The following is a 12,041-nucleotide window of genomic DNA, read 5'->3' on the forward strand; positions in this document are numbered from 1 at the left end:
ATGTGCACTAATAAAATGGTTTGATGTCACAAAGATGAGGTATGTAAGATTACATAATGAAAACAGTTTGATATTGGAAGAGGACTAGACAAATAGACCAGTAGAATAGAATAAAGAGCTTCTAAACAGACCTACACATACAGGTATACTACAAAAGTGGCATTACAGGTCAGTGGACAACTAAATAAATGCTGCTAAGACATTTGGTTTTCCAGATAAAAAATAAGATCAATCCAGATAATTTAAAGACAGAATCATTAAAAAAAAAAAAAAAACCCACACTTTTTAGAAGAAAATATGGGAGAACATATTTACAACCTCAGGGTAGGGAAGGATTTCTTGAGACACGAAAAGTACAAACCCTATTGGAAAATATACATGTATTTAATCACATTAGTAGTAAACATTTCTGTACATCCAAGACATCCTAAAATGAAAAGACAAACCATAAACTAGGAAAAGATATTTTCCAGCCAAAAAACCAGGAAGAGTTATTTTCCTATAAAAATAGTAAACAAAATGCTTTGAATCAATAAGAAAAAGCAACCACATAGAAAAATGAGCAAAGAATATGAATTTGAAATTCACAGAAAAGGAAAACTGAAAGGCCAATAAACACATGAAATAATGTTCATTTCCACTAGTAATAGGAGAAATGTACACAAACAAGAATGATAGAAGCTAAAAAGCATCCAAGTACTAAAGAGGGGCTATAGTAGCAGACATACTTATAGAAAGGTGATTAGAATATAAATTGTTACAATCATTTTGAAGGGCAATTTATTTTTAATATCTGGCAGCAATACTGAAATATATTTTTTGAAATGATCATCTAATTCTTAAGTATATTACTCTAGAGAAAATTTTGCATGGAGACATAAGGAAACATAAAAATATTCATGGCATCATGGGGTCTTTGGAATGAAAAACTGGAAATGAGCTAAACGTCCACTAACAGGATAATGGATATATAAATTGCAAGTATATTAATAAAATAGAATTATAGCAGCGATAATGAATAAAATGCAGCTAAATCTGTTAGTGAGGATGTATCTCATAAAGAGAATATTTGGAAAAGAAACCAGTTGCAGAAATTTTACTTACAGTAAAAACAACATTTATGAAAAACTCTATATATTGATATAGATATATATGTAAATGTAATAAAAGTACATACATTTCACAGGAATGATAAACATGAAAATCAGGATAGTTTAACCCCTGGGAAGTGGAAGGTAAATGACATGAAGGAGGAATACATAGGAGACTTTCATTACAAAGGTTTTTAAGCTAGGTGGTAGTACATGGTTATCTGTTCTATTCACTAATTTTTTGTTACACTGGAAATATTTTATAGCACAGTTTTTAAAGAAGAAAGGTAGTTCTAACTATCAGGGGGTAAGAAGGTAAATAGGGAGACCTGTTAGGAGATCCGACCAATCAATCATAAAGGAAATATTCATTGGAAGGACTCATGCTGAAGCTGAAACTCCAATACTTTGGCCACCTGATGTGAAGAAGTGACTCACTGGAAAAGACCCTGATGCTGGGAAAGATTGAGGGCAAGAGGAGAAGGGGAGGACAGAGAATGAGAAGGTTGGATGGCACCACTGATTCGATGGACATGAGTTTGAGTAAGCTCCGGGAGTCGGTGATGGACAGGCAAGCCTGATGTGCTGCAGTCCTTGGGGTCGCAAAGAGCCGGACATGACTGAGTGACTGAACTGAACTGAGACTTCAGTCTCTAGCACAGCTTCTGGCACAGAGTAGGGGTTTAACAAACTTCAGCTTTATAGGGTGGTTGCTATTATCATCATTATCAGGGTAAAGACACAGAGATTGTGAATAAACATAAACTAAACATTCTGAGTAGTTATATTGCACCACATGTTCTATTTATCTTGTTCAGTCTTTATTAGAATCCAGTTATAAAGAATCTAAGGGGCTTACCTAGTGGCTCAGTGGTAAATATCTGCCTGCACTGCAGGAGACACGAGCTCCAACCTTGGGTCGGCAAGAACCCCTACAGAAGAAAATGGCAACACACTCCAGTTGCCTAGAAAATTCCATGGACAAAGGAGCCCCATGGGCTCATGAGGTTGCAGAGTTGGACACAACTGAGCACGCAGGCACACAGGCATAAAGAATCTAAGGCTCACAGAGGTCAAAGCTGGAAGGCACAGGGCTTCATAAGTTTGTAATGACTCACTTTTCAATGCTGTGTAAACTTCCTCCTGAACCTCCAACCCTAATATACCCACCACTTTCTTGTCTAGCACTTGAAAAAAAATTCAAGCATCTTTTCTCTTTGGTTCATAGCTAGCATGGGCTTCCCTAGTGGCTCAGATGGAAAAAAATCCACCCGCAACGCAGGTATTGAACCCAGGAGCCCTGGGTTCAATCCCTGGGTCAGGAAGATCCCCTGGAGAAGAGAGTGGCTACCCACTTAAGTATTCTTACCTGGAGAATCCCATGGACAGAGGAGCCTGGAGGGCTACAGTCCATATGGTCACAAAGAATCAGACACAAATGAGCGATTAACATTTTTGATTTGAAAAGAAAGTTAAAACGAAAGTCACTCAGTTGTGTCCAACTCTTTGCGACCCCATGGACTATACAGTCCATGGAATTCTTCAAGTCAAAATACTGGAGTGGGTAGCCTATCCCTGCTCCAGGAGATCTTCCCGACCCAGGAATCGAACCAGGGTCTCCTGCATTGTAGGCAGATTCTTTACCAACTGAGCTATCAGGGAAGCCACACTTTTGAGTTAGATATTAATAATTCAAAACACTTGGGTAGGACCTTATTACTTATTACAGAATACTTTTGGATTGCTCTCAGTTTTTCACCTGATCTGCCTAACAACTCTGTGAAAGGCAGGGCAGCTGATTATTTCGGTTTTACGGATGAGAAAACCAAAATCCAAAGAGGCTAAATTGGAGGTTCTTAACCAGTGACCATTACTTCATGGAATCATATCTTAAAATGCTTATGATTGAAAGGGCATTTTAAAGCTTTAATTGTATTTTCAAAGAAGTCTATGATTCCCAAAAAGATTTAAAAGATAATGAGTTAAATGATTTGCCTAAAGCCTAGGGTCACAGAGTCCTGGTGGAGTCAAGGCCCCAAGGAATTTCTTCTCATCCCACACTCAGAATTCTTTCCATTACTACATACAGTACCACAATTCAACTTACATATATTACTCATGAAATACTTTTTGTAATGTTTACTGACTGCTGAGATAGAAACCTTATTAAATAGACTGAAATTCTTACTTGGGAGTAATGGTTTTGGCCTGTTCAACTGTTGGGCAGCCATTCATAAGTCTACACAGTGTTACAGATGAACAAGTCACATCCTGTTTGTTGTCTTTATAACAAGTCCTAGTACAGACTTGTTAAATAAGGTATGAATCCAATACAGTAACTATAAAACGTATTTTTCATTTCTCAATAAAGAATAGTCATGAGACCTAGCTATGATCCAGTGGTGGAAAGTCGACTATGAGCCGAGAATGGGATTTTCATTTCTCCAGGATCAGTTACTTAAAGTGTTAGTGTCTCCCTTCTCTTACCTGTAAAAGAAAGGATCAAAATGGGTAGCTTGTCAGCTCTAACTTTGCATGCAGTTTGATGGGGTTAAAATAAAAAGGGCCAACAGGAGTTTTGTGTATAAGCATTAACAGGTCTGTTAAAGTTAACCTTATTTTCCCTGTGATAAAGGCCAGTGCCCAAGGCGGCTCACTGGTCATTAGTGACAAGTGTCTGGGGGCTCACCAGACCTGCGCCTCAAGAAGGCCAAGACTGAGTCCACCTTGGCGTGAAACAGGAGCTGGAGAGCATATGAACATAAAGCTATGTAAGTTCAAAGGTCCAGTGGGATTCCAAGCAGAAGGGCCCTTAATCCTAGATTTAGGAATGAAGGAAAGCAGGAACGCCCAGGCACAGGAGTGTGAAGGGATCTGCTTAAACAGGGTGGGGTGTGCGAGCGTTGCGGGTGGGGCTTTGAGCCAGGAGGCAGTTGATGCACTGGAGAGCCGCACCTACCGCTGCATCCCCACCGGCCCGGGGCCAGGCTATCACTAAGCCGGCAAAGCCACTCTTGGGAACCTCCCAGCCCCGTCGAGGCCACGTGATCTAGCGCCAGGGCCAGGAGAGGCGTGCCCTGCCCCCTGCACCCCCCACGCATGCGCGCGGGTCCGGGCGCTGAAATTCAAATTTGAACCGCCGCTGCAGGCCGAGTCGGACTTCGGAGGCAGTGGGGAAGAGGAGAGGAGCTTGGGGGAGTTCCCCACCACCTTCTTGTTTTCTTCAAGTGACACACTGAGACGGCACTCACTTTTCTTTTTCTGAATTTGAACCACCGTTTTGGCCGTCTCGTAATCGACACGCGAAGTCCGGGGCAATGGACCCGTTTACCGAGGTGAGAAAACTTGCGGGCAGAGCCAGCCATGACGGCTGCCACCCCCTCACCCTCCCTCCCTTCCTTCCTACTTTCTGTCAACCTCCCGGCCCAGTGGCCGGAGAGCGCGTGCGCGCGCGTGCGCAGAGTTGGCGTGCGAGAGTCCAGCTTGGAGCTGGGGGGTGCGGCGGGTTCCCTCTTTGTGGCAGTAGTTTGTCCGCGGTTTTTTTTGGTCTTATCCTGCAGATAAAGCTCTGCGGGGAAAGTTTTGAGTCTGTCCTCAGTAGCAGTAGTGAAAAGACCTCCTGTCAGCCCCGGTTATATGCCCCTCTGGAGTGGATTCTGGGTCTTCGAAGGGTGCTGTGGGGGCCTGACGAAACAGAGCCTCTTCGAAGTAAAAGCCGGGATATTGCAGGGTGGAGTCTGTGGCCAACTGACTCAGTGCAGTGTGTGCAGCCGCCGCCTGGAAATGAAATGGAATGCGGTTTGCCGGGTTCCTGTGACTCGCAAAGGAGCCGTGCGTTTAATAGTCTCTCAGTTGTGTCCGACTCTTTGCCACCCTGTGGTCTGTCCATGGAATTTTCCAGGCAAGAATACTGGCGTGAGTTGCCATTCCCTTCTCCATTCCATACATTTAAGAATGCAGTGAACGAAATGACAGCAAAGTGTTACAATAAGCCTGTGCTTGAAACCATTGCATCCGTTCCTATGAAGTCAATAGTTCTCTTCAGTTTCTATTGCTTACCTAACTAGCAAAGAAGATTCATACCTGAGGTTGACACTAATTGAAAGGAAAATTGCTAGCCGAATATGTTCAAGTCAAAAGTTACAGCCCACGACTTAAAAAAAAAAGGAAGAAACCTGTTTTGGGTATGTTTATGGGGCATAACATTAGAGCAGGACTTAACTCGTCTTTTGTTCTTTGGAAATTAAATATTAATTACATCATTACTGTGTCGATTATTTGTCTAGCTTTGACTTTTGTTTCGAATGTACGTTGACCCACTTAGGAATTTCGTGTGGCCAGTTGTCCACTACCTTTTCTTCACGGACAGTTCCTCTTTTTTACGGTGTTGTGCAAGTGTCAAACTGTTACTTTTTGAGTTGTTGCAAAGTGGGTCTAAAAATTTCTCTACACTAGATAGAAAAGCTTGAGTGGGGAATATTAATACTCTCTCTCTTAATATATATATATTTTTTGAGATGTAGTTACAATTCTGTTAGGTCTAAGATATTAAAAGTTACAGCAGTTAGAATTTGCTGCTGCTACTGCTAAGTCGCTTCAGGCGTGTCCGACTCTGTGTGACCCCATAGACGGCAGCCCACCAGGCTCCCCCGTCCCTGGGATTCTCCAGGCAAGAACTCTGGAGTGGGTTGCCATTTCCTTCTCCAATTAGAGTTTACTTGTATTCAAACACAACAGTATTTGTTTCCAAATTCTCAATCATCTCAGGGATACACAAAAATTTGTTAACCTTAAATATTCTAACAGAAAAATCCTGAGCACATTTTTGTATTAGCTTTAGGGAATAGAGCTGGTGGTTCACCACGGATTTTTCACTTACATTGAAATTAAAAAGGATATATGATGTTACAACTAAAAATAGGATTCCTTAAAATATTAGCCCTTCCTGTTCTCAATAGTTTTATGTTTCTAAGTAACTGACAAAAACAAAGCATTTTGAAAGTTGGCTGAAAATTGCACTTCATTTTACTTAAAAATGTTATTCTGAAGCTAGTACAAATCTCAGTTGAAAGAAACTTTTATTTGAAAGAAACTTTTCATTTTAGAGTGCAGCTCAGAAATATGTGTGGTTTAGTGTGTGTGTTTTATATTTTGAGAAGTTAGACCGATTGCTGTTGGAATCAACAGCTTTGACATCTTTTCCTTAATTGGGAATGAGTGAACTATTTGAAATGGTTCCAAAGATTAGGTGCTTAATTATAGCATTCATAACATTTTTGTACAGTGAAGCTAACTGTTCCTTGTCTGAAAAAGAAAATTGAAAGTCAGTTAAAATGACTTTCTCAGCCGGAGTTCCTTATCAGAACCATAGAACACAGAAAATTATTTGAGAGAAACTATTTTTCTCAGTTTTCCCAGAAGTGATTTTTTTTCTCCCAAAAGTGATTCTTAACCATGCCATTCTGTAGGCATAGGGGAGATGTTAATTCATTACATTAATGCCAGGGCCTTAAGGATTAATTCTCCTGGTAACTCTTGTTGAGAAAGGCTGTGCTGTGCTCGGTCGCGTCTGACTTTGTGACCCCATGGACAACCATCCTAAACTCTTGTTTCCTCAGACAAGGCTGTTGTGCAGTGGTTCCCCTCCGTGTTGTCACTGGTGCTGTTTGGCTCACTTTCTGTCTTCCCGCCTGTTCTGCCAGGCAAACTTTGTTTTGACCTCCGGCTCACAGTTTGATTCCCCTTCTTCAGAGGGGACATCACCTTTCACAGTACACATCTCACTTGCATTTATATGTACCTGTTGAACATGTTTTCTCTTAGAATGTAAGCTTTGTGAAGGTAGGAAATTGTTCAGAGAGATGTTTCTGTAACATCAAGCACAATCCAATAACGGTCTGCTGAATTGATGTGAAAGAGAGCCGTTCAGTGTAAATTGCTTTACAGACAAATAATTAAATAAAGCAGTAACTGTTAGAACATTTTAGCAATATTCTTTTCTTGTAGGAAATCTCAAGTATAATGCATCCATTGCCTAGTAACACGTGGCCATGTTGTTTTACTGTATCTGCCTCTAATCCCTCTCACTGAAATATTTGGAAGCAAATTCTAGAAGGCATATAATTTTATACATAAATACATAGGTATTCATCACTGAACACTAAAGACTTTTTAAAAAATCATACTTCTATTATCACACCTAAAAAATAAACAGCAGTTCCTTAAAATCGTCAAGCATGGTCAGTGTTCAGCTGTTCCTAAGTGTCTCATGATTTTGCAATCTGAATCAGCATTTAGACAGAGTCCACAGGACCATGTGTTCCTGATGTTCTTCATGGACCAACCAGAGATAAAGAAAGAATCCATCTTGATTTATGGATAAGCTAGCAGTTAAGGCACATGTTTATTATTATGATCAGCTAATAGCATTAAAAAGTTAATGTTGATCATATGAATTTGCTTAGTTCTACTGATGATAAGTTTTTAAAAGAACAATTGGATTTAGTCAAGCTATAGTTTTTATTTTTTTTTCTTTTTTTTTTCAAAGGTGCTCGCCTCTCTCTTACCTCTCAACTTGTTATCTTTATCCTTCCTGGGCCTAGTTAATAACTCTTGCTCTTCAGGTCCTAATTGAGATGGCACCTCCTTGCCTGACTTCTCAGGCTGGGCAGATACTTCGCTGTGCTCCCAGCAAACTCTGAGCTGTCCTTCCTCCCGACCTGATAGTGTAGAGCAATTTTTCTGTCATGGTCTATATGCTCCTCCAGACTGAGTGAGAGGAAGGTGGCAAGACCATCCCCTGGCCTCAGCCCCTAAATGATACCTAGAACAGAAGAAGCTGCTGCTCCACAGATTTCTGTTCAACGAAAAAGTTTGTTTTAACAAGTTGCATCCTTCTTCTTCCAACCCCAGGAGTCCCATTTCCCAGCAGCAACCGCAGGGCCCGCTGGGAGACAGGGGGAGGGGACTTGGTGACCTCTAGGTGCTGAGCCCTGCAGGCCTCTCAACAGAAAAGATGAGGAAGGAAAGGGGCAGTGAGAGATCTTAGGATTCTCAGCAGAACATATCACCCGGCAATCTTCTTCACCAGATTCTGCCTCCTGCCTCGGACTCAGCCTCCCCTCTAGGAGGCCGCCGCAAACTCCACATCAGACTTCAGAATTCCCCACCAAGGTGACCTCTGGCTTCCCGAGGCGACCCTCCTGACCTTGGACCCCCCCCCCCCCCACCACCGCCGCCTCCCCTGTAAGCCTCGTCCCCCTTCCCTTCAGCCTTCTCCCTCAAGCTCCACCTCCTTTCCTCTTAGCCTCCTCCCTCAACCCCAACCTTTTCCAGCCTCTGCCCTCAGCCTGGACCTCCTCCTCTCTGCCTCAGCCTCCTTCTCTCAGCCTCCTCCTCTCAGCCTCCTCCCTCAGCCTTTCCCAAACGCCTCCCAAGCTATAGTTTTTAGCAAAGCAGTTAAGAGTCCAGACTCTGGAGCCTGGTTCTTGATCTTGCCTTGCTACTCGTTAGCTGTGTGACCTATGGCTTGTTATTTAACCCCTACCTGAATTTTTTCATCTCTAAAACAGTAGTAAAAACAGAATTTCAACAAATCATCTTTGAAGATGGAATGAGTTAGTGTATGCCGACACTGAAAGTACTTGAAGTCCTGTCTAAGCGCTAGTGATTGTTGTACTTGTTGCTTGCTGTGCTTAGTCACTCAGCCATATTCGACTCTTTGTGACCCCATGGGCTGTAGCCCATCCGATGCCTCAGTCCATGGGGTTTTTCAGGCAAGAAATACTGGAGTGGGCTACCATTTCATTCTCCAGGGGATCTTCCAGACCTAAGGATCAAACCCATGTCTCCTGTGTCTCCTGCATTGCAGGCAGATTCTTTATCCATTGAACTATCTGGGAAGTTCTTTTTGTATTTGTTGTTAGATGGATTTAAAACCATAAACTTATTACTTATAATGTCAGTATTAGCATTTTAGTCTGAAGATCTACTGATGGTGATGGTCACCTCAGGTTAGCATAGGAAATCCACAGCTAGTTGTGTCAAGTCAGAACTTTCCATGTAGGAACTTTAAAAAAGAAAAAGCTACAGTTAAAATATATGAAACCTTTTTTTCTTGTGATGTAAATTGACAAACATGCTATCACTGTTTTGGATAGAGTTTCTTTAATTTTCCACAATTAAGTGAACTCTTTATGATGACCAGGGAAGGAATGCTTCTAGAACATTTTGAAAATAATAAATTGTTATTGAGTCTACTTTGTTTAAGAAGGTAGGAAATCAGTAATATCTCCCAGAAAAAAATTCTGTCAGAAATGGTTTGAGGGATGTGGGGCAGAAATTGCTTAAGGACTATACACTTCAGTTATTTTAGATCCCTTCATGTGGAGTATCTTATTTCCTGATTGTTAGTAATTGCACTGTTTAATTTTTTTTAATGCCTCTATTATTTGAAGGAGGAGGTGTGATATTTAAAGGAAGTGAGTGAAGTCAAGTCGCTCAGTCATGTCCGACTCTTTGCGACTTCACTTCACTCACTTCCTTCAAATATCACACCTCCTCCTTCAAATAATAGAGGCATTAAAAAAAATTAAACAGTGCAATTACTAACAATCAGGAAATAAGATACTCCACATGAAGGGATCTAAAATAACTGAAGTGTATAGTCCTTAAGCAATTTCTGCCCCACATCCCTCAAACCATTTCTGACAGAATTTTTTTCCCTTGAAGGAGGAGGTGTGATATTTGAAGGAATGTACCTTATAAATAAAAAAAACTCTTAAATTCCTGATATACTATTATAAGAAAGAGTAACTTACATTTATGTAGCTGTTGACTTTATGTATTTTAGATATATCACTTCTTTTACATTAAAATCTTTGGTATCTATAAGTTTTATATTACAGATTAGGGAACTTTTTTGCTTATCTACTTTAATTTGTTTTAATCTTGAAATTTTTTAATCTAATGTAACAATAGAACACTTTGTGTATATTTGAATTGCAAAACCTCATTTTTTTTGACCCATTGCTCATAGTAACTGAAAATATACTGACTCATAAGTATTCTAACTGACCAGAATGGAATGTGGGTGTGTCCATAAATGAACATATTTAAGCTAGTTTTGTATCTTAGGAATGATATATTTTATTGTGATTAATGATTTATTTTATTTAATTTGTATAATACTGTCACTTTTGAGTTTGTTGAAGACCTTAAAGGATAAAGGTTTTGTGTTTTGGAAGGCATTTGGCTCATAAATTATTCTTTCAGTGACATAGCATTTAGATTTAGTGTTACTTCTTTCAATGAGAGATCATTCCTAAGATAAGCTCATGCTTGTTTTTCATATTCAAAGGGACTTAAAAAATGATTATTCTGTCTTAATTAAGCAATTAAAAAGGTTAGATTAAGTTAAATTCCTTAGTCTGCAATAATTACTTTATCTGTGTTTGCAGGACAGTGTATACTCCAGCCAGTAATTTGCACGCCTTCTCTGGTCGTGTTCAAAGAGAATGAATTGTTTTACAGGGTTTTGTGTTTGTTATACTACATTGATTTCAATAGGAGCATATTTTGGGGTTTGAAAAGTGTCATATTCATGATTCTATGGAATACTAAGAATTCAACTTAAAACTGTTTTATTATATATAGATATTTAATTAAATAAAACATAAAAATATTTAGGTTGATTTTTCTCTTAGGAAGGATCTTATGTTTTCAAAGGACTATTAAGTCAGTTATCTCTTGCTGTTTACCATCACCCCAAATCTTAGTGGCTGTATTAGTTTTGCTGCTATAAAAAATTACTACAGATTTGCTAGCTTAACGTCATACATGTTATCTTTGGTAGGTCAAAAGTCTGTTGGGTTTTGCTGGGTTCAGATCAAGGTGTTAGCAGGATTGTGTTTCTTTTTGAGGATTTGGGGACATCTGTTTCCTCGCCTTGTTTAGCTGATAGAGGCCCCCTGCTTTTTTTGGCTTGCAACCCCCTTTCTCCATCTTCAGTGCCCCCAGTTCCATCATTCTGACCTCTGCTTCCCTTGTCACATCTTCTCTGACTCTGACCTTCTGGTCTTCTCCCTCATAAGGACAGTTGCGATTACATTGTGCTTAGTCAGTCAGTCATGTCTGACTCTTTGCAACCCCATGGACTGTAGCCTGCCAGGCGTCTCTGTCCATGGGGATTCTCCAGGCAAGAATACTGGAGAGGGAGGGTTGCCTCCTCCAGAGGATCTTCCCAACCCAGGGATCGAACCCAGGTCTCCCGCATTGCAGGCAGATTCTTTACCGTCTGAGCCACCAGGGAAGCCCAAGAATACTGGAGTGGGTAGCCTATCCCTTCTCCAAGGGAACTTCCCGACCCAGGAATCAACCTGGGGTCTCCTGCCTTGAGGGCAGATTTCTTTACCAGCTGAGCTACCAAGGAGGCCCTGTGATTACATTGGGCCCACTCAGAAAATCCAAGATAATCATTAAGGTCATTAATTTAATCACATCAGTAAAGTCCCTTTTGCCATGTAAGGTAACATATAGGTTCACAGGATTAGGATAATAAACAACTTTCAGATCAGATCAGATCAGTCGCTCTCTGCAACCCCATGAATTGCAGCATGCCAGGCCTCCCTGTCCATCACCAACTCCCGGAGTTCACTCAGACTCACGTCCATCGAGTCAGTGATGCCATCCAGCCATCTCATCCTCTGTCGTCCCCTTCTCCTCCTGCCCCCAATCCCTCCCAGCATCAGAGTCTTCTCCAGTGAGTCAACTCTTCGCATGAGGTGGCCAAGGTACTGGAGTTTCAGCTTTAGCATCATTCCTTCCAAAGAAATCCCAGGGCTGATCTCCTTCAGAATGGACTGGTTGGATCTCCTTGCAGTCCAAGGGACTCTCAAGAGTCTTCTCCAACACCACAGTTCAAAAGCATCAATTCTTCGGCGCTCAGGCTTC

The 12,041-nt window shown here is 41.0% G+C and overlaps 1 protein-coding gene across 5 annotated transcripts in view; it reads left to right on the forward strand.

The window, feature by feature from the left end:
• ANLN (anillin actin binding protein) overlaps positions 1 to 12,041 on the forward strand; it is a 174,915-nt gene that overhangs the window by 109,569 nt on the left and 53,305 nt on the right. For 3 of the 5 annotated variants that reach the window (XM_027539528.1, XM_027539529.1, XM_027539531.1), the window contains exon 1: positions 4,210 to 4,426. The exons of 1 other annotated variant lie outside the window; for it this stretch is intronic. In XM_027539528.1, the coding sequence (XP_027395329.1) occupies positions 4,409 to 4,426 (18 nt within the window). In that variant the 5' untranslated portion in view covers positions 4,210 to 4,408. Of the gene's footprint in view, positions 1 to 4,209; positions 4,427 to 4,680; positions 5,007 to 12,041 lie in introns of those variants that run through there. One more of the 5 variants, XM_027539526.1, reaches the window with a different exon arrangement.

The sequence above is a fragment of the Bos indicus x Bos taurus genome, chromosome 4 (assembly GCF_003369695.1).
Source record: "Bos indicus x Bos taurus breed Angus x Brahman F1 hybrid chromosome 4, Bos_hybrid_MaternalHap_v2.0, whole genome shotgun sequence".
Lineage (NCBI taxonomy): Eukaryota > Metazoa > Chordata > Mammalia > Artiodactyla > Bovidae > Bos > Bos indicus x Bos taurus.